This window comes from Pongo pygmaeus, chromosome 21 (assembly GCF_028885625.2).
Source record: "Pongo pygmaeus isolate AG05252 chromosome 21, NHGRI_mPonPyg2-v2.0_pri, whole genome shotgun sequence".
NCBI lineage: Eukaryota > Metazoa > Chordata > Mammalia > Primates > Hominidae > Pongo > Pongo pygmaeus.
The window spans coordinates 8,615,525-8,636,239 of NC_072394.2; the positions used below are offsets into that span (position 1 = coordinate 8,615,525).

At 39.1% G+C, this 20,715-nt stretch overlaps 1 protein-coding gene and 1 non-coding gene across 10 annotated transcripts in view; both read right to left on the minus strand.

Moving 5' to 3' along the window:
- Nucleotides 1-20,715, minus strand: part of SEL1L2 (SEL1L2 adaptor subunit of SYVN1 ubiquitin ligase) — a 166,394-nt gene that overhangs the window by 128,771 nt on the left and 16,908 nt on the right. For 6 of the 9 annotated variants that reach the window (XM_054468206.2, XM_054468204.2, XM_054468209.2 and 3 more), the window contains exon 1: nucleotides 17,623-17,788. The exons of the other annotated variants lie outside the window; for them this stretch is intronic. In XM_054468206.2, coding sequence (XP_054324181.1) covers nucleotides 17,623-17,680 — 58 coding nt within the window. In that variant the 5' untranslated portion in view covers nucleotides 17,681-17,788. Of the gene's footprint in view, nucleotides 1-17,622; nucleotides 17,789-20,715 lie in introns of those variants that run through there. 9 annotated transcript variants of the gene reach the window in all.
- On the minus strand, nucleotides 485-594 carry LOC129022238 (U6 spliceosomal RNA). Its single transcript, XR_008496319.1, has one exon. It is a non-coding gene; the product is annotated as a U6 spliceosomal RNA (small nuclear RNA).

The window sequence follows — 20,715 nt, forward strand, 5'->3', positions numbered from 1 at the left end:
ATAAAGTACTAACATTTTACCACTATTTTCTATGAGCAGGTCTTTTCCCAGTGTTCTTGCTTGGCACAAAGTGGGCCTTAATGTGAAAACTTGAGTCTTTTTTCATATCTAGGGAATTTTATTTGATTTATTTTTCCTCTGAGTTCTATTTTCTCTTTCTGGAAATCCTATTGTATGGATATTGTAACGTTTGTATGTATCCTCCAAGTGCTTTAACCTTTATTTCATATGTATCACCTCCCTGTCTGTTTGTATTATAATCTGAGGGAATTTCTCAGTTTGATCTTGAGCATCCAGGTTGCTCTTCAGTTATGACAATTTTGCTATTCAGCCTTAAGGTTTTCACTTTGGCTATCAGATATTTCATTTCTAAAATATCTTTTTTCTTTCATTAAAGCCTGTTCTTGTTTCATGGATTAAGTAACCTCTCTAAATACATATTATGGTATTTTATGTTTTAAAGTCTTCAAATGTTTGCTTTTTAAAAAATATGGAATGCTTCACAAATTTGTGAGTCACCCTTGTGCAAGGGCCATGCCAATACTCTCCGAATTGTTCAAATTGTAGAATATGTAAGAACTGCTGAGTCCTAACGTCCTTGTGTTAGGCTTGGATTTTCCCTGTTAGCCTGTCTGTGAATGCTATAATGAATTACCTCAGCTTTCTACCAGTGACTTTGTGGGTATTGCAGAGTGTGCTATCAGAATGTAACAAGAACTAGTCTTCTAGGGATAGAGACTCCATGAATATCACTAGCCATTTGCAGTAGCATCCTATATCTCTGGCACAAATGCCGACCACAAATGATCCCACCTAATGGCAATTCGTCTCCTTTTGCACTTATTTTTGACTATCTACTGCACACTTTATCAGAGTGGATTCTTTGAGGCCTATGATGAAGTTGTCTTTCCATGGAGAAAACACGAATTTACTTTTGCCAGTTTCCTGATGTTTAACCTAGGTGCCTAGATCTAACCTTAGATCTAGTTCTAGGGTTGGGGTGCCTGGGAATCCCTAAGCAATGTAAACCCAAGCTGTGAGGGCTGGCACATGACCACACAATTTCTGAGAGATACATAGTTTCTTTTTCTTTTTCTCTTTGCTCTGCTAAAAGTTAAGTCCTGCTGATCCCTGAACTTGGGAAGGGGTAGTGTGCCCTTATTTTAAGAGTATAGCATTTTCTGTTGAAAAGGTCTCCTATTATACTTCTCACCTTGGACGGGTCTAGAGTATTGGATTCTATCCTCTTTGTGTGGCCATTAAAACTAATGTCTACACTTGTCTAGCACAGAGGCAAAAGCTGCTTTGATATTCAGGTGCAGGGCTGGGGCCAGGATGGGGCAAGTCCTGGCTCTGCTCAGGGGCACTTGTGCTTACTTCTCTAGATTCTAGATTTTCCCTAGATTTTTTGTCTGGTACTTCACTGTCTTCTCAACTCTCTGATGCATTTAAGAAGTTTGTATTTTACATTTATCATTTTATTTCAGTGGGAGGGTTGGTCCAACAATCTAGTAATCTAGTCTTTCCTAAGTCTTGCCCTTTCCTCTGTATATGGTGGTAGTGGCGGTTGAGAGGGGAGTAGGGGTCAGAACTGCTAGGCTGCTCCTACTGCTTTTTTTTTTTCTTTTCTCTCTCTCTCTCTCTTTTTTTTTTTTTTTTTTGAGACAGAGTCTTACTCTGTCCCCCAGGCTGGAGTGCAGTGGCATGATCTTGGCTCACTGCAACCTCTGCCTCCTGAGTTCAAGAGATTCTCGTGTCTCAGCCTCCCAAGTAGCTGTTATTACAGGTACCCACCACCATGCCCGGCTAATTTTTGTATTTTTAGTAGAGACGGGGTCTCACCATGTTGGCCAGGCTCCCGACCTCAGGTGATCTATCTGCCTCAGCCTCACGAAGTGCTGGGATTACCGGCATGAGCCACCGCACCAGGGCTCCTTCCTTTTTTTCCCGAACCTACTTGTACATCTTTCCTAGCAGTATTCCCTTTTGCACATTTTGGACAAAAGTTTTCTCTTTGAATTCAATTCCACCGATTATTTTGTCTCTTGGGAATTCCTGATGATTTCAAAGACACTCCTGCTTGTTTCCAGAGTTAATGTTTTCTTGTTTTTTTTCTCCCTAAATCTCTCAATCATGGAAGCTGCAGGGTGTAAATCATTTTATCCAATCTCAGAATATTCTCTTCAATCCCAGCATTATAATCTTGGTTCCAAGTCTGTGGGGACAGGCTTAAAGAAGTCATAAGAACAAGGTTTTTTTACTATATTTTATTGGCTGATAAAAGATATAAATAAGACTAGATGACTATAGTAAATAAATAGAAGAATCCAGTAAAATTAGAAAATCTATAAAAAACTGATAGTCACTATTAGAGTTTATGTAATAATCATACTGCCAAACAACTGGTTGAAAAGCAAATAGCTCAATCAATCACCTGGCTGTTTGTTCTATATGAAAGCAAACATATGTATATTACATTTAAAAATATTTGGATGATTGATTGAATTTTTAACTTTTCATCTGGCTGTTTAATAGTATGCACAAACAGCCTGAGGCAAGTAAATATGATTGTGAGGAAAATATGCAGCACAGTCCTTTGGAGAATTCAAACTTAAAATAACAGAGGTAACACAGAGTAAAAGCCTTTGATTCCCACCACAGAATTCAGGTCCTACTAAACTCTGTTCTTCAGAATTTTAAATATCTATAAATTCAGAATAATAAAAACATCTGAATGACCTACTCCACAGGTTTTGGGAATGTATTTTACAAAGTATAGCATTACATGTATGTTAATTACTATTTAATTTTACAAGTGCTTCTGAGCATCTACTAAATGCCAAGTTCTACAATGAGCTAAAGGAGATCTAAAAGGCAAGTACAACACAATCTCTGTAATCACGTAGTTAGCAATCTGCTAAGGGAGTTAAAAACTAACTCAATTATGAGACTTTGATGCACAGGACAATAAAGGCACAATGTGCTTATTAGGAAGGGGTTGGGAAACTTTTGTTTTGTTTTGTTTTTTGTTTATAGAGACAGGGTCTTACTATGTTGTCCGGGCTAGTCTTGAACTCCTGAGCTCAAGAGATCCTCTTGCTTCACCCTCCCAAAGTCCCAAAGTGCTGGGATTACAAGCATGAGCCACCAAGGTTTTTTGTTTGTGTTTGTTTGTTTTGAGACAGAGTCTCGCTCTGTTGCCAGGCTGGAATGCAGTGGTGCCATCTCTGCTCACTGCAACTTTTGCCTCCTGGGTTCAAGCGATTCTCCTGCCTCAGCCTCCCGAATAGCTGGGATTACAGGTGCACGCCACCATACCCAGCTAATTTTGGTATTTTTAGTAGAGACGGGGTTTCTCCATGTTGGCCAGGCTGGTCTCAATCTCCTGACCTCGTGATCCACCGGCCTCGGCCTCCCAAAGTGCTGGGATTACAGGCATAAGCCACAGCGCCCGGACTGTTTTTTGTTTGTGTTTTGTTTTTTTAAAGAGGAAGTAGAACTTGAGATAGACTTTAAAAGATGAACAAGATACTATACTTTAGATTTATGGCGGTGATGGGGAAGAAGATCGGATGACAGCCCATTCCTGTTGACAGACCGTCTGAAGAACAGATTGAGAAAGACATGGAGGTGGGAGAGTTAGCTAGGTATACTGAGTAGCTAATAGTTTGAATTGGTTGAAATAAAATATGTGTGTAGCTAAGACAAAATAGAAAGGAAGCTAGGATCTAATTACATAGGATTTTGACTACTGGACAAGATATTAGAACTTTATTCTATATAAAGTGGATGTCTCAGCAGGAGAACATAATGAGGATAGATTTGGAGTTGAGGAATATTATTTCTGGCAGTAACGTATGTGGATAAGAGAAAAGCAAGTTAGAAGTGCATTAGTGTAGTTAAAAGATACTAAAATGAGATTTTAAATTGAGACAGTGAAAATGCATAGATGGGAAAACCCCTGAGGACGTAGAATTGACAAGATTTGGTAAAAGAATAAGGGAATGAATAAGTACATAGGCTTAGGAGATTCTGGTTCTAGATTTAGCTTTGCAAGATGACCCGGGGGAAGCAATTTCACCATGGTGGGCCTCAGTCTTATCTGTAAAAACACTGAATTAAATGATACTTAGGGGAATTAGAACTGTATAATCATGCAATTTGGAGTACTTGAGAACAAGGTGAGCAGGGAAGGATAGTTGATGCCATTAATGAGAGAAAAAACACAGGAGGAAGTAACCTTGATAACACATGTTGATTTAAGGAATCTGCATACATGGTTCATGATCATCATGTAGCTGGATATGCTGGTCTAGAGATTAGAAGGAGGGTATGAGATATAGACACACATGTAAACAAAGTTGTGGGGCTTGGGTGAGAGCAAGAGAAGCATAGAATACGAAGAGCAAGAAAGCCAAGCACCGAACCTTGGGCACAGCATTTAAAAGGAGAATTGAGAAAGACAAGCCCATGAAAGAGCCTGAGGTGGCTATACAGAGGAAGAGGGAAAAAGAAGATGGTGAGTAATGTCACATGGTGCACAGAAGTTAGTAGAAAGAACAGCAAGAGGCCGCTGGATTGGTAATCAATGAGCTGTTGGTGTTCTTTGAGAAAGCAGTTTCAATTGATGAGGGGATAGATCTTGGGATACATTAGGAGCAGGTAGAAGGCTATCACTGGCAAAGAGAATTCTTGGGATATACATAAAATCAGAGAGACTTATGAACCCTTATGTGCAAAAAAAAGTGGAGTGGAATTGGGAAGAGTGATTCTTGTCAGACAAAAAGAACTCAATGAAGCTGAGATAAAGCTGATGCATGAGTATTTATGTGTTCTGCAAGGGGGTCTGTTCCCCTAGCTCTCCCCAGGCTGAAGACTGTCCTCTCTCCAATAAGTGCTACCCTACTGAATAGATCCAAAAAGTAGTAGTAATTGTTTGATACAGAAACCTTTTAGATCTGTATACTAAAAATTATAAAAATTTGATGAAAAAAATTCAAGGAGGCATAAATAAATAAAAAGATATCTTATATTCATGGATTGGAAAAATTAATATTGTAAAAATGTCCATATTACTCAAAGCAATCTACAGATTCAATACAATCTCTATAAATATCCCAATGTTATTTTTCACAAAAATAAAAAAAAAAACAGCCATCAGTTTTGTGTGGAACTACCAAAGACCCCAAATAGCCAAAACAATCTTGAGCAAAAAGAACAAAGCTAGAGACATCACACTACTTGACTTCAAAATATATTACAAATCTATAGTACTCAAAACAGCATGATACTGGACTAAAAACAGGCACACTGACCAACGGAACAGGATAGAGAGCTCAGAAGTAAACTTATGTATTTATGGTCAATTGATTTCCAACAAAGGTGTCAAGAACACATGATGAGGAAAGGACACTGTCTTCAACAAATGGTGTTGGGAAAAATGTATATCCACTGCAGAAGAATGAAATTGGACCCTTATCACACAAGGCATACAAAAATCCACTCAAAATGTATTTAAAACCTAAACACAATAGAATGGCTCTATTATCAAAAAGACAAAAATTAACAAATGCTGGCAAGGATATGGAGAAAAGGGAACATTTAAACACTGTTGGTGGAAAGTAAATTGGTACAGCCATTATGGAAATCAGTATAGAGGTTTCTCAAAAAACTAAAAATAGAATTACCATATGATCCATCAATCCTATTACTATTTATCCAAAGAAAAGGAAATCAGTATACTGAAGAGACACCTGTGCCCCCATGTCTATTGCAGCACTATTCACAATAACCAAGATATGAAGTCAACTTAAACATTCATCAACAGATACATGAAAATATAAAAATATAAAATAAGTATAAAAATAAAAAATAAAATAAAAATATACACAATGAAATATTATTCAGCCATGAAAAAGAATGAAATCACCAGGTGCAGTGGCTCATGCCTGTAATTCCAACACTTTGGGAGAGGCCAAGGCGAGTGGATCACTTGAGGTCAGGAGTTTGAGACCAGCCTGGCCAACATGGCAAACCCCATTTCTACTAAGAATACAAAAATTAGCCAGGCATGATCGTTCACGCCTGTAATTTCTGGTTACTTGGGAGGCTGAGGCACAAGAATCGCTTGAATCCAGAAGGCGGAGGTTGCAATGAGCTGCGATTGTGCAACTGCACTCCAGACCGGGCAACAGAGTGAGACTCGTCTCAAAGAAAAAAAAAGAGAAAAGAAAAAAAGAATGTAATCATGTCATTTGTGCAACATGGATGAGCTCAGAGGACATAATGTTAAGTGAAATGTCAGGCACAGAAAGACAAACGCTGCATTTTCTCACTCATATGTGGAAGCTGAAAGAATTGAGCTCATATAAGTGATAGAGTAGAATTGTGGTTATTAGATAATAGGAAGGATGGGAAGAGAGGAGGATAGGGAGAAGTTGGTTAATTGATACAAAAATACAGCTAGATAGGAGAAATAAATTCTAGTTTTCTATGGTACTATAGGATAAACATGGTTAATGACTTATTGCATATTTTGGAAAAGCTAGAAGAGAAGATTTTGAATGTTTACAACACAAAGAAATAATAAATGTTTGAGGTGCTATGCTAATAACTCTGATTTGATCATTACACATTATATATATGTACCGAAGTATCACTCTACATCGTTGATGAAATCGATGCATGATTATGTATCAACTAAAAACAAAAGAAAAAATATTCAGAAGACATACATGCAAGGCTGACAAAAATATAACTTTATTTTCCTGAAACTGGCACTTTATCTCTGTGTTGGGCCACATATTGTCACAATGGAAGAAAATTTAATCTAGTTACTTACAAATAAACCCAGTCACTTTGTCATTTCAAAAAAATAAAAAAGATTTAAGCATAAGACCAGAAACTCTAAAAGTACTAAAAGAAAATATAGAGGAAAAGCTTCACAGTATTGGCCTGGGTAGTGGTTTCTTAAATGTAATCCCAAAAAGCGTAAGCAACAAAATGAAAACAGACAAACAGAATTTACATCAAACTAAAAATCTGTACAGCAAAGAAAATAATTAATAGATTGAGCAGACAACACACGAATTGGGAGAAAATATTTGCAAACCATACATTTGATAAAGGACTAGTACCTAAAATATGTAAGAAACTCAACTAAATAGGAAGAAAACAAACAACTTGATTAAAAAATGGGCAAAAACCCTGAATAGACATTTCTTGAAAGAAGACATACAAATGGCCAACAGATATATGAGAAAATGTTCAATATCACTAATCATCAGGAAAATGCAAATTAAAATCACAATGAGCTATCACCTCACACTTGTTAGAAAAAAGACAAAAGATGATAAGTGTTGGTGATGATGTGGAGAAAAGAGAAATCTTTTTTGAGACAGAGTCTTGCTTTGTCGCCCAGGCTGGAGTGCAGTGGTGTGATCTTAGCCCACTACAACCTCTGCCTCCTGGGTTCAAGCTATTCTCCTGCCTCAGGCTCCCAAGTAGCTGGGATTACAGGCATGTGCCTGGCTAATTTTTTTATTTTTAGTAGAGATAGGGTTTCACCATGTTGGCCAGGCTGCTCAAACTCCTCACCTCAGGTGATCCACCTGCCTCGGCCTCCCAGAGTGCTGGGATTACAGGTGTAAGCCACCACACCTGGCCAGAGAAAAGGGAAATCTTATACACTGTGAGTGGGAATATAAATTGGTACAGCCATTATGTCAAACAATATAGATAGAGATTCTTCAAAAAAAAGAATTGGCATATGATCCAGCAATCCCCCTCTAGGTGTATATCCAAAGGACTCGAAATCAGTATGTCGAAAAGATGTCTGCACTCCCATGTTCATTACAGCATTATTTACAATAGTCAAGATATGGAAACAACCTAAGTGTCCATCAATGGATGAATGGATAAAGAAAATGTTGTATATATATACAATGAGATATTATTCAGCCTTATAAAAAGGAAATCATGCTATTTGCAACAACATGGATGAGCCTGGAGTACATTATACTAAATGAAATAAGCCAGGAAGGGAGAGACAAATACTTCCTGATCTCACTTATATGTGGAATCTAAAGAGTTGAAACTCATAGAAATAGAGAGTAGAGGCTGGGCCCGGTGGCTCATGCCTGTAATCCCAGCACTTTGAGAGGCCAAGGCGGGTGGATCACCTGAGGTCAGAAGTTTGAGAGCAGCCTCGCCAACATGGTGAAACCCAGTCTCTACTAAAAATACAAAATTAGCTGGGCATGGTGGTGTGCACCTATAATCCCAGCTACTTGGGAGGCTGAGACAGGAGAATCACTTGAACTCGGGAGGCGGAGGTTGCAGTGAGCTGAGATCGTGCCATTGCATTCCAGCCTGGGCAACAAGAGCAAAACTCCACCCCCACCCCCCCACCCAAAAAAAGAAAGAAAGAAATAGAGAATAGAATGATGGTTACCAGAGGCTGGGGAGGGGGGTGTGGGGAATAGGGAGAGGTTGGTCAAAGAGTACAGTTTCAATTAGATAGTAAGAATAAGTTTTAGATGTTGCACAGCATGGTGACTATAGTTAATAACGTATTCTGTATTTCAAAATCACTAAAATAGTAGATTTCAAATGTTCTCACCACAAAAAAAATGGTACTTATATGAAGGGATGGGTATGTTAATTAGTTTGACTTAATCATTGCCCAACAAATACATATATCAAAACATCACATTGTGCCCCGTAACTATGCAATTAATATTTGTCAATGAAAAAAATACAAAATCAGAAACCATTCAGACAAATCTAAGATATGAAGATGTGAAAAAGCCTTATAACTTTCAGGAAACTCACAAAAGAGAAATGTGCTTCTTTACTGATCCCTCACATAACACACTTATCAAACTTCTCTCTTGCAGTCATCAATCCTGTCATAACACCTGGTCTCTCCTGCTTCTTTTCAGGGACAGATGCTCCAGATACTTGCAGTTTGTCTTTTCCCTGGTTACAGGTACAACATAAAAGAATTTCATGAAAGCAAAGGTAATTTAGAAATTCTCAATTCCATAGGTTATTCAAAATAGCACTGGTAGAAGCAAGAACATTTCTGAAGCAGTAGGATATTTCCTGCTTGTACTGCTTAGGCTCAGCTTCCTCTGCAACATGTCCAGGGCTTGGTCTTTATGTGGCCTCCTTCTGGACCAGACAGGGACCTAGACATGATTGTGAGGCAACTGCTTTCTGGCCTCTGGTTATTGTGAGATTGATGAGCTATGGGCCCTTTTCAACTGGGATAGAGAGCTGCTGGATAGGTGAGTGTCTGAGAGTTGCTATTAACTTTTTGTTGTTTTGCTTTGCTTTTCTAATCACAGAAGTATATGATAGGAGTTACTACTAGAAATAAATAGATGGGGCCAGCCATGGTGGCTCATGCCTGTAATCCCAGCATTTTGGGAGGCTGACGCAGGAAGATCGTTTGAGCTCAGGAGTTCAAGACCAGACTGGGCAACATAGCGAGATCATATCTCTCCAAAAAATACAAAAATTAGCCTGGCATGGTGATGCATGCCTGAGGTCCCAGCTAGTTGGAAGGCTGAGGTGTGAGGAATGCTTGAGCCTGGGAAGTCGAGCCTATAGTGAGTTGTGATCGTGCCACTGCACTCCAGCCCAGCAGACAGAATGAGACTCTGCCAAAAAAAAAAAAAAAAAGGATATTCCGAGACAGTAGCAAGTTCTATCATTGTAAACAAAAAATTTTAAAAAAGAAAAAAGAAAAAATTGTTTCTAAGAGAGATGTAAATAAATAAATAAGAAAGAAAAGAAATAGATGGGAGACAGGAAACCTTGGACCCTGGATGATCTAGAGTCAGAACTCCTGGCAATGCTTTTTCTCTGCTTCAGTGATATATTTTACACTACCTTAAAGCAGCAGCAGGCCAGGCACGGTGGCTCACACCTTAATCCCAGCACTTTGGGAGGCCAAGGCGGGTGGATCACAAGGTCAGGAGACCGAGACCATCCTGGCCAACATAGTGAAACCCCGTCTCTACTAAAAATACAAAAATTAGCTGGGCGTGGTGGTGAGCGCCTGTAGTCCCAGCTACTCAGGAGGCTGAGGCAGAAGAATTGCTTGAACCTGGGAGGCGGAGGTTGCAGTGAGCTGAGTTCGCGCCACTGCACTCCAGTCTGGGCGACAGAGCGAGACTCCATCTCAAAAAAAAAAAAAAAAAAAAAAAAAAAAAAAAAAAAAAAAAGCAGCAGCTAAGTAGATAGAGTGAAGAGAGAAAAAACACATGATTAGTTTAACATGATTAGTTTCCCTTCCATTTTTCTAAGCCATATACTTTGGGATGGACTGTTCATTCCTTCCATCATTTTCAACTATTTTACTCTGAGGATTTACCAAAAGGGAAATAACTCAGTAACTTTTTAAGAATTTCCCTAGGCGAATGTAGAGTCAGGGACAATTGCATAGCTATGTCCCCCTCAATAATTTTATATAGGTAAAATCAAAATACAATAAGTATCAAGTGACAAAAATGAATAAAAAGGCAACATGCAAGCTTGCAAGGTGTATCTGAATGAAAAAGGGCAGACCTGTCTGTTTTGCCTTGAGAAATGGGGTAGAGGGGCAGAGAGAGGGAAAAAAAGTGAGGTTAAGAGCTAATTTTATGTATGAATCTTAGGTCTTTTAGCACTAGCTTTTGTTTTTTATTTTGTTTTTGTTTTTGTTTTTTTTGAGACAGTTTCGCTCTTGTTGCCCAGGCTGGAGTGCAATGGCATGATCTCGACTCACTGCAACCCTCTGCCTCCCGAGTTCAAGCGATTCTCCTGCCTCAGCCTCTGGAGTAGCTGGGATTACAGGCATGCACCACCATGCCCAGCTAATTTTGTATTTTCAGTAGAGACGGGGTTTCTCCATGTTGGTCAGGCTGGTCTCAAACTCCCGACCTCACGTGATCTGCCTGCCTGGATCTCCCAAAGTGCTGGGATTGTAGGCATGAACCACTGCGCCCCACCAGCACTAGCTTTTAAAAAACAACTGCTTTCTCTCCCACTAACTCCTTCCCTGATTCTCTATACACACACAATTAATGAATGATCTATTGATAGCTAGAGTCTGATCCTGAACACTGCCACAATCCAGGAAGAACTCTATAATCATTATGTCTCTACTTTCTCTCTTCATGTTCACTTTTACCAATTGAAATCAGATTCCTTTTTTTTTTTTTTTTTGAGTTGAAGTCTCTCTCTGTCACCCAGGCTTGAGTGCAGTGGCGTGATCTAAGTTCACTGCAACCTCTGCCTCCTGGGTTCATGTGATTCTACTGCCTCAGCCTCCTGAGTAGCTGAGATTACAGGCACATGCCACCACACCTGGCTAATTTTTGTATATTTAGTAGACACGGGGTTTCACCATGTTGGCCAGGCTGGTCTCGAACTCCTGACCTCAGGTGATCTGCCCACCTTGGCCTCCCAAAGTGCTGGGATTTCAGGCGTGGGCCACCGCACTCAGCCTTGAAATCAGGTTTCTGTTCATGCTTCTCCACTGAAACTGTCCTGGAAACATAAAAATTCTCAAGCTATTAAATTTCATGGTCACTTGCTGACTCATTCCCCATTCTCTCTGGCATTTGGCATTGTTGGCAATTCCCATGTTCTTAGCACTCTCTCAACTTGGACTTCTGTGATAATCTCTCTAGCCTTGATATCCATCAACTCTTCTCAGTTCCCACTGCTGTTGCTATAGTTTAAGTCTTCATTGTTTCTTGTTTGGACCATTCAATAATGTCCTACTAGTTACACTGTCACCAAGGTTATACAGTGACATCCAATCCTCTACTGCCAAAGTCTTTCTCTCTCTTTCTCTCTCTCTTTCTCCCTCCCCTCCCCTCCCATCACCCTCCTCTCCTCTTCTTTCCTTTTTTCTTTCTTTTTTGCTAAAGGGCATTAAATATTTGCTTTTTTTGCTATTAAATATTTTTTGCTTTTAAATATTTTTTGTTTTTCTTATTTTTAATTAACATATAATAATTGTACATATTTATGGAGCACAGTGTGATATTTTGCTACATATATACAATGTGTAATGAACAAATCAGGGTAATTAGCATGTTTCTCACTTCAGAAGTTTATCACTTTTTTGTGTTTGGAACATTCAAAATCTGCTCTTCTAGCTATTTGAAAATATACAATAAATTGTTGTTAAATACAGTCACCCTATAGCGCTATAGAACCCTAGAACTTATTCCTCCTATTTAGCTATACTTTTGTATCTGTTTAACCAACCGTTGGATATCCCCTTTCCCCCAACCCTCACATCTAGTAGCTACTATTCTACTCGCAAAGTCATTTTTCTAAGGCATACTTCTATTCATGTTCTTCAAGGAGTAAACCTGAAATGACTACCCATTGCTCCCAGGATAAAGCCCAAACTTCATAGCCTGTCACACAAAGTCCCTGCCTACCACTCCAGCCTCATAAGTTGCTTCTTATATACTACACCACAGCAAACTGATACACTTATTTATAGACAATGCTCTTTCATTCCTCTGTGTCTTTGGTCCTTTTTTCTGGCCTTAAATGTTCTTGTTCTCCCTTGCCTGCTTGGTGAACACTCACTAATCTTTCAAGATTCTGTCTATGCCATTTCCTTTGTGAAGCCTTTCTGACTACTCCACACACCATTAGAATTGACCTCTCCCTCATTCTGTGCCCTACAGTACCCTGTAAATGTTTCTGTTTTATTATCTACAACACTTTACAATTTATTCATTCAATATTTTGGTTTTCCTCTTCGAGACGCTAAGCTGCTCAAGGATATGGACTGTTCTTAGGTATTCTTATATCCCCAATACTCCTGGTGTAGAACTTTCATTAAAGATTTATTTTCTCCCTCTACAATTCAGTGGCCTTTAGGATATTCACAAATTTATGCAAACATCCCACAATCACAGAACATTTTTCATTACCCCAAAAAGAAATCCTGTACCCCTTAGTCATCATCTCCCCAATTGCCCCATACCTCCCAGGCCTAGGTAACCAGTAATCGACTTTCAGTCTCTGTGTGTTTGCTTATTATGGACATTTCATACCTAGGAAGTCACATGATACATGGTCATTTGTGTCTACCTTCTTTTGCTTAGCGTGTATTCAAGGTTATCCATATCATACTTCGTTTGTTGTTTTTGCTGAGTATTCCATTGTATGGATATACCACGTTTTGTTGATCTGTTCATCAGTTGTTGGACATTTGGGCTAGTTCCACTTTTTGTCTATTATGAATAATGCTACTATTTATGTGTAAGTTTTTGTATGGAAATATGTTTTCAATTCTCTTGGATATATACCTAGCAATGGAACTATTAGATCATATAGTAACTTTATGTTTAACCTTTTGAGGAATTGCCAGACTGTTTTCCAAAGCATTGCAACATTTTAAAAAAATTGAGGTGAAATCCATGTAACATAAAATTACCCATTTTAAAGTGTGCAATTAAGTGACATTTAGTGCATTCCCAGTGTTGTACAGCCATTACCTTTCTACAGTTTCAAAACTTCATCATCCCGGAATTACACTCTGTACCCATTAAGTAGTCACTCCCCATTCTCCCCTCTGCCATCTCCTAATCCAGTAATCTGCTTTCCATCTCTATGAATTTGCCTATTTCAGATATTTCATAAAATAAGAATCATACAATATGCAACCTTTTGTCTCGCTTCTTTCATGTAGCACAACTGTTTTTGAGGTTCATCCAAGTTGTAACACCTATCAGCACTTCATCTTTTTTATGGCTGAGTAATATTCCATTGTGTGTATATTCCAATGTATATACCACAATTTGTTTATTTACTCATTTGTTGGTCAATATTTGGGTTGTGTCCACATTTAAGCTCTAATGAATAATGCTTCTATAAATATTTGTGTACAAATTTCTGTGTGAACATTATGTTTTCATTTCTATTGGTTATATACTTTGTAGTGAAATTAAAAGGTCACATTGTATAGGTTAGTGCAAAAGTAATTGTGGTTTTCTCCATTACTTTTTTTTTTTTGAGGCAGAGTCTCGCTCTGTCACCCAGGCTGGAGCGCAGTGGCGCGATCTCGGCTCACTGCAAGCTCTGCCTCCCGGGTTCACGCTATTCTCCTGCCTCAGCCTCCCTAGTAGCTGGGACTACAGGTGCCCGCCACCACGTCCGGCTAATTTTTTGTATTTTTAGTACAGATGGGTTTCACCTTGTTAGCCAGGATGGTCTCCATCTCCTGACCTCGTGATCTGTCCACCTCGGCCTCCCAAAGTGCTGGGATTACAGGCGTGAGCCACCGCGCCCGGCCTCTCCATTACTTTTAATGCCAAAAGTGCAATTACTTTTGCACCAACCTAATAACTCTATATTTCACGTTTTAAGGAACTGCCACACTTTTCCACAGTGACTATACCATTTTATATTCCAACCAGCAATGTGTGAAGGTTCCTGTTTCTCCACATCCTTCCAAAATTTGTTAATTTACTGTTTTTTTGTTTGTTTGGTTTCTTTTTGAGATGGAGTCTCGTTCTGTTGCCCGGGCTGGAGTGCAGTGGCGTGATCTCAGCTCACTGTAACCTCTGCCTCCAGTGTTCAAGCGATTCTCCTGCCTCAGCCTCCTGAGTAGCTGGGACTACAGATGTGTGCCACTATGTCCAGCTAATTTTTGTATTTTTAGTAGAGATGGGGTTTCACCATGTTGGTTGGCCAGGATGGTCTTGATCTCTTGACCTCGTGATCCGCCTGCCTCAGCCTCCCAAAGTGCTGGGATTACAGGCGTGAGCCACCACGCCCGGCCGATAATTTCCTGTTTTTTGATTATAACCATCCTAGTGGGTGTGACGTGATAACTCATTGTGCTTTTTGCTTTTATTTCCCTAATGACCAGTGATGTTGAATATCTTTCATGTGCTTGGTCATTTGTTCATCTTCTTTGGGAAAATGTCTATCCAATTTCTTTGCCCATTTTTAAATTGGGTTGTCATTTTGTTGATGAGTTGTAAGGTTCTTTGTATACTCTGAATACTGAATTCTCATCAGATATACGAGTTGCAAAAATTTTCTCTCATTCTGTGGGTTGTCGTTTCAGTTTCTTGATGATATCCTCCAAAGCAGAAGAGTTTTTAGTTTTGATATCCAGTTTGGTTTTTCCTTTTTTGCTTGTGCTTTTGGTGGCATATCTAGGAAATCACTGCTTAATCCAAAGTTAGGAAGATTTATGCCTATGTTTTCTTCTAAGAGTTTTAAATCTTTAGCTATATGTGTAGGTCTTTGATCCATTTTGAATTAATTTGTGTATATGAGGTATGAGATGGGGGTACAAATTCATTCTTATGAATTTTTATTTATTTTTTATTTAATTTTAAAGAGATGAGGTTCTCACTATGTTGACCAGGCTGGTCTTGAAGTCCTGGCCTTAAGTGATCCTTCTGCCTTGGCGTCCCAAAGTGCTGGGATTACAGATACGAACCATTGTGCCTAGCCTTTAAAAATTGTTTTATTTAATTTTTTCAAATTCATTTTTTTCATGTGGTTATCCAGCTGTCCCAGCACCATTTGTTGGAGAGATTATCTCCTCCTGCACCTCCCACACTGAGTTTTCATGGCATCTTTGCCAAAAATCAGTTGATGATAAGTGTGACAGTTTACTTGTAAAACTCTCAATTCTATTCCAGTAACGTATATGTCTATCTTCACATCAGGACCATACTGTCTTGATTACTGTAGCTTTGTAGTAAGTTTTGAAATTGGGAAGTGTGAGTCCTCCAACTTCATTCTTCTTTTTCAGGAACATTTTTTTCCATATAAATTTTAAGACCAGTTTGCCAATTTTTGAAAAGAAGTCAGCTGGGATTTTGATAAAGATTGTGTTGAAGCCCAGATGCAGTGTGGTTCATTCCTGTAATCCCAGCACTTTGGCAGGCTGAGGCGGGTGAATCACCTGAGGTCAGGAGTTCAAGACCAGCCTGGCCAACATGGTAAAACCCTGTCTCTACTAAAAATACAAAAAATTAGCCAGGCGTGGTGGCAGACGACTGTAATCTCAGCTACTTGGGAGGCTGAGGCAGGAGAATGGCTTGAACCCAGGAAGCGGAGGTTGCAGTGAGCTGAGATCACGTCATTGCACTCCAGCCTGGGCAACAAGAGCGAAACTCCATCTCAAAATAAATAAATAAACAAATAAATAAATATTGTGTTGAATATGTAGATCAATTTGGAGAGTATTGCCATCTTACCAATATTAGGTTCTCCAATTCATGAACATGAGAAGTCTTTTCATTTAGTAAGGTCTTCTTTAACTTCTTTAAACAATTTTGGTGGTCATCAGAATATGAGTTTTGCACTTTTTTTGTAAAATTTATTCTTAAGTCATTCATTTTTGATACTATTATAAAGTTTCTTTCTTAATTTCATTTTTGGTTTGCTCATTGCTACTGTATAGAAATAGAACTGTTTTTTTTGTATTTATCCTGCAGTGTTGTGGAGCTCATTTATTAGTTCTAATAGTTTTGTAGTTGATTCCATAGGATTTTCTGTATACAAGATCATGTCATCTGTGAATACAGATCATTTTACTTCTTTCTTTCCAAGCTTGATATCTTCTACTTCTGTTTCTTGTGTAATTGCCATGGCTAGAACTTCCAGTACAATGTTGAACAGAAATGGCAAAAGTGGACATCCTTGTCTTATTCCTGATGTTAGGGATAAAGCATTCAGTCTTTCACCATTAAATATATTAGCTTTGAGTTTTTTAATACCTTCTATCAGGTTGATAAAGTTTCCTTCTATTCTTAGTTTGTCACACATTTTTATCACAAAGCCTGCTGAATTTTGTCAAATGCTTTTACTAGATTAGAATGATCATGTGATCTTTGTCTTTTATTCTATTGATGTGATTGTTACATTGATTAATTTATGGATGGTAAACTAATCTTACGTTTCTGGGTAAAATCCAAATATTTCTTTTCTTTTTTTTTCTTTTCTCTGACAGGGAATTGAACCTGGGTTGTGGTAGTGAGAGTGCTGAATTCTAACCACTAGACAAGCAGGGACCAAATACATATTTCTTAAATTGAATTTATCATGAGCACATTATATGAGGATTGGGTAAAAAGTAACTCAAAAAATGGCCAAAGAAACAAGATGGAAAATAACTTCCATTTTCAGATAGTAACTATTTAGGAAACATTGAAACTTTGGAAGTGAAATTGTTATTGTGTTAATATTTTAAAAGAACATGTTTATAGATCTTTCACACTCTTTGAGTCCTATATTTTTCCTTTAAAGTCTTGGAACTAGACCTTTATGATATTCTAAATTTAATAACACTTAATAACTTGCCCTAAATATCCCTACTTTATAACAATTACTGTAGTGGTTTTCTCATAGATTTGTTTTCTCCCCATCCCCCACACCCTTCCCAAGTATTATCCCAAGTGGGACTATCATTATCATCTATTCTTCTTATTGGACATTTTAAAGTACCTGTACAAAAATGGCGTTAGTTAGGGATATAGTAAAGTTACTTCTAATCTTTTAATTGGCTTCTGCCCTTGGCGCTGTTTGAGCAAAGAGAAAAGACCCTCATAGAGAACTGTAAGGACAAAAAAAACTTACTTTTAATTGTGACCCCAAGAATTATCAATATCTCTATTAACAGAGACAAGGGCTTCATCTTCTCTTAAGCAGCTCGTCTTCACTGTAACAGAGGCAGAAACTAGGTGGTTGGCCCAAGAGCTCCTCTTCTCAGGGCTGTGGTGGGGGCAGGAGTCAGTTGCTAAGCAACCATTTCCTTACTCTTGGGCCAATGGGCTGCCAGGGAGTTTCTTTCAAGCCGGAATGAAGGCAGCTGCTGGAGAACATAGGCTGTGGAAAGGATCCACTGCTATTCCTCTGGCTGAAGATAAGGGGTAGGCTAGAAATTAGGGGTGTCTCTCTAACATGAAAGGAAGGGACCAGAAGTCCAACTCCTACGTGTCCACACATTCAACTGTGTTCAGGGGTGCTGGAAGTTCTTATTTTTATGTTGCCTCTAGAGGTGCAAACTACACTTATGTAAAAACACAATTAAGGTACATGAACTGATCTGACATCATCCTGTAAGCTGATATCTCTAGGCTATGGTGGAAAAGAAACAATGGGCCAAGTCTGCTTTGTTCCTAATCTGGATGAAAATCTTTATCCTCTTTTCCAGTTAGAAACTGCTGAGGATTTACTGGAACAAAGGCAAACAAAGACTGTTTAACAATGTCTTTACATACCTCAAATAATACAGACATTTCACAAGTGGTACCTTCAAAGCTATGAGAAATCAAAATGAATATTTAGGGAAAACATATAAATATTAAAAATATCCAAGGCACAGAGCTAGTTGAGAAATTATGCCTACAAAAAATATCCAACTTTTACAGTCTGTCCAGGTCATTACTTCAGAAATAGACATTTTATTGTTTTGAATTTAGTTTTATTCCTTTTCTTAGTTTCCCATTGCTGTGATAACAAATTACCATAAACGTAATGGGTTAAAACAACAGGAATTTATTCTCTCATAGTTCTAGAGACCAGAATTCCAAAACAATTCTTACAGGGCTAAAATCAAAGACAAGGCTAGCTCCTTCTGGAGGCTCCAGGGAAGAATCCATTCTTGGCCTGGAATTTTTCAGCTTCTAAGTGGCTGCCAGCATTCCTTGATTTGTGGCCACATCATTTCAGTCTCTGCTCAGTCATAACTTGCCTTCTGTAGTTTAATCTCCCTCTGTGCCCCTCTGATAAAGATACTTGTGATTACATTTAGGGCCCACCAACATGATCCAGAACAATCTCTCTCTCTCTCAAGATCCTTAATGTTGGCTAGGCGTGGCAGCTCACGCTTGTAATCCCAGCACTTTGGGAGCCTAAAGCAGGTGGATTACTTGAGGCCAGGAGTTCGAGACCAGGCTGACCAACATGGCAAAACCCCGTGTCTACTAAAAATACAAAAATTAGCTGGGCGTGGTGGTGTGCGCCTGTAGTCGCAGGTACTCAGGAGGCTGAGGCATGAGAAGTGCTTGAATCCTGGGGCCAGGGGCCCGGGGGGTGGAAGTTGCAGTGAGCAGAGATTGTGCCACTGCAATGCAGCCTGAGCGACAGAGTGAGACTCCATCTCAAAACAACAACAACAAACCCAAACTGCTTTATAGGAAAATCAATGAGCAATGAAGGCATATAAGGGGAAACAGGGCAAACAAAGGTCAGGTAGGGTCAGAGTCAGGGAAGGCTTTGCTAGGGAGTGACGTTTAAGCTGAAATATGAAGAACGAGAGTGAGTCAGCTAAACAAATCATGTCCCAGGTGTTGCAATGAACATGTTAAAAGGCTATGTGGGCCAGGTGCCATGGTTCATGCCTGTAATCCCAGTACTTTGGGAGGCTGAGGCAGGTGGATTATCTGAGGTCAGGAGTTCAAGACCAGCCTGGCCAACATGGTGAAATCCCGTCTCTACTAAAAATACAAAAATTAGCCGGGCATGGTGGTAGATGCCTGTAATCTCAGCTACTCGGGAGGCTGAGGCGGGAGAATTGCTTGAACCTGGGAGGCAGAGGTTGCAGTGAGCCAAGATCGTGCCATTGCATTCCAGCCTGGGCAACAAGAGTGAAACTCCGTCTCAGAAAAAAAAAAAAAAAAAGGCTATATGATGTTCCAGAACATGAAATGATGCTCTGCGGGCTGGAATCAGAGACTGGGGAATGGGGGTGGCATGGAGCATAGTATAAAATAAGGCTGGGTTAGTAGGTGATAGTCACTCCATTCTTAATAATTTAATTGTTATAAAAAGACTGTATGAGCCTGTATGCAACAAAATAATATAGACTGGGTGACTTTACACAGCAGAAATTAATTTTCTCAGTTCTGATGGCTAGAAATCTGAGACCAGGTTCTGGTGAGGGTCTTCTTCCTGCTTGCAGATGGCTACCTTCTTGCTGTGTCCTCATATAGCAGGGAAAGGGGGTGGGAGGAGAGCACGAAAGAGATCTCTCTCTTTTTATAAGGCCTCAGTCCTATTAACCTCACTCACCCTTATGACCTCATTTAACCTTAATTATTTCCTAAAGACCTAATCTCCACATTTAGTTACATTGGAGATTAGGGCTTCAACATATGAATTTTGGGTGCACATAAGACAGTCCTTAGTAAAGACCACCAAAAAGTCACTGAATGACTTACAGAAGTGAGAAGACGTGATCACTTCTGACAAGGTATCACTAGATGCAGTCTAGACAATGGGCAGAAGAGGTGCAACAGTAGGCATGAGGGCCACTTAGGAAGTCTTTGCAATAGTCCAGTTAAATTCGGACTAAGTTTACTGCAATGCTATTGGAAAGTAGTGATTCCAGACTTATACAGACCGCTCAATAAAATTGCGTAGGTATAGCAACCGATTCGATATGAGAGTGAAGTTATAAGAGGTACCAGGGATGGTGCTTAGGTTTCCAGATTTTTCAACTAAACGGATAATGGAGACATTCAAAGAGATGGGGAAAACTGGGAGAAGGAGCATGAGTTCAGTTTGGTACATGGCACATTTCAGGTACTTTAGGGATGTTAAATATTTAACAGTTTTGAATGATAATGGTATTTTGTCAGAGTGATTAATACTAAATGCTGGAACAAATGCCCTCTACATACTTTTAATATGCTTTCACACAATAAAAGTTCCAGTTCTTTGAGCTGA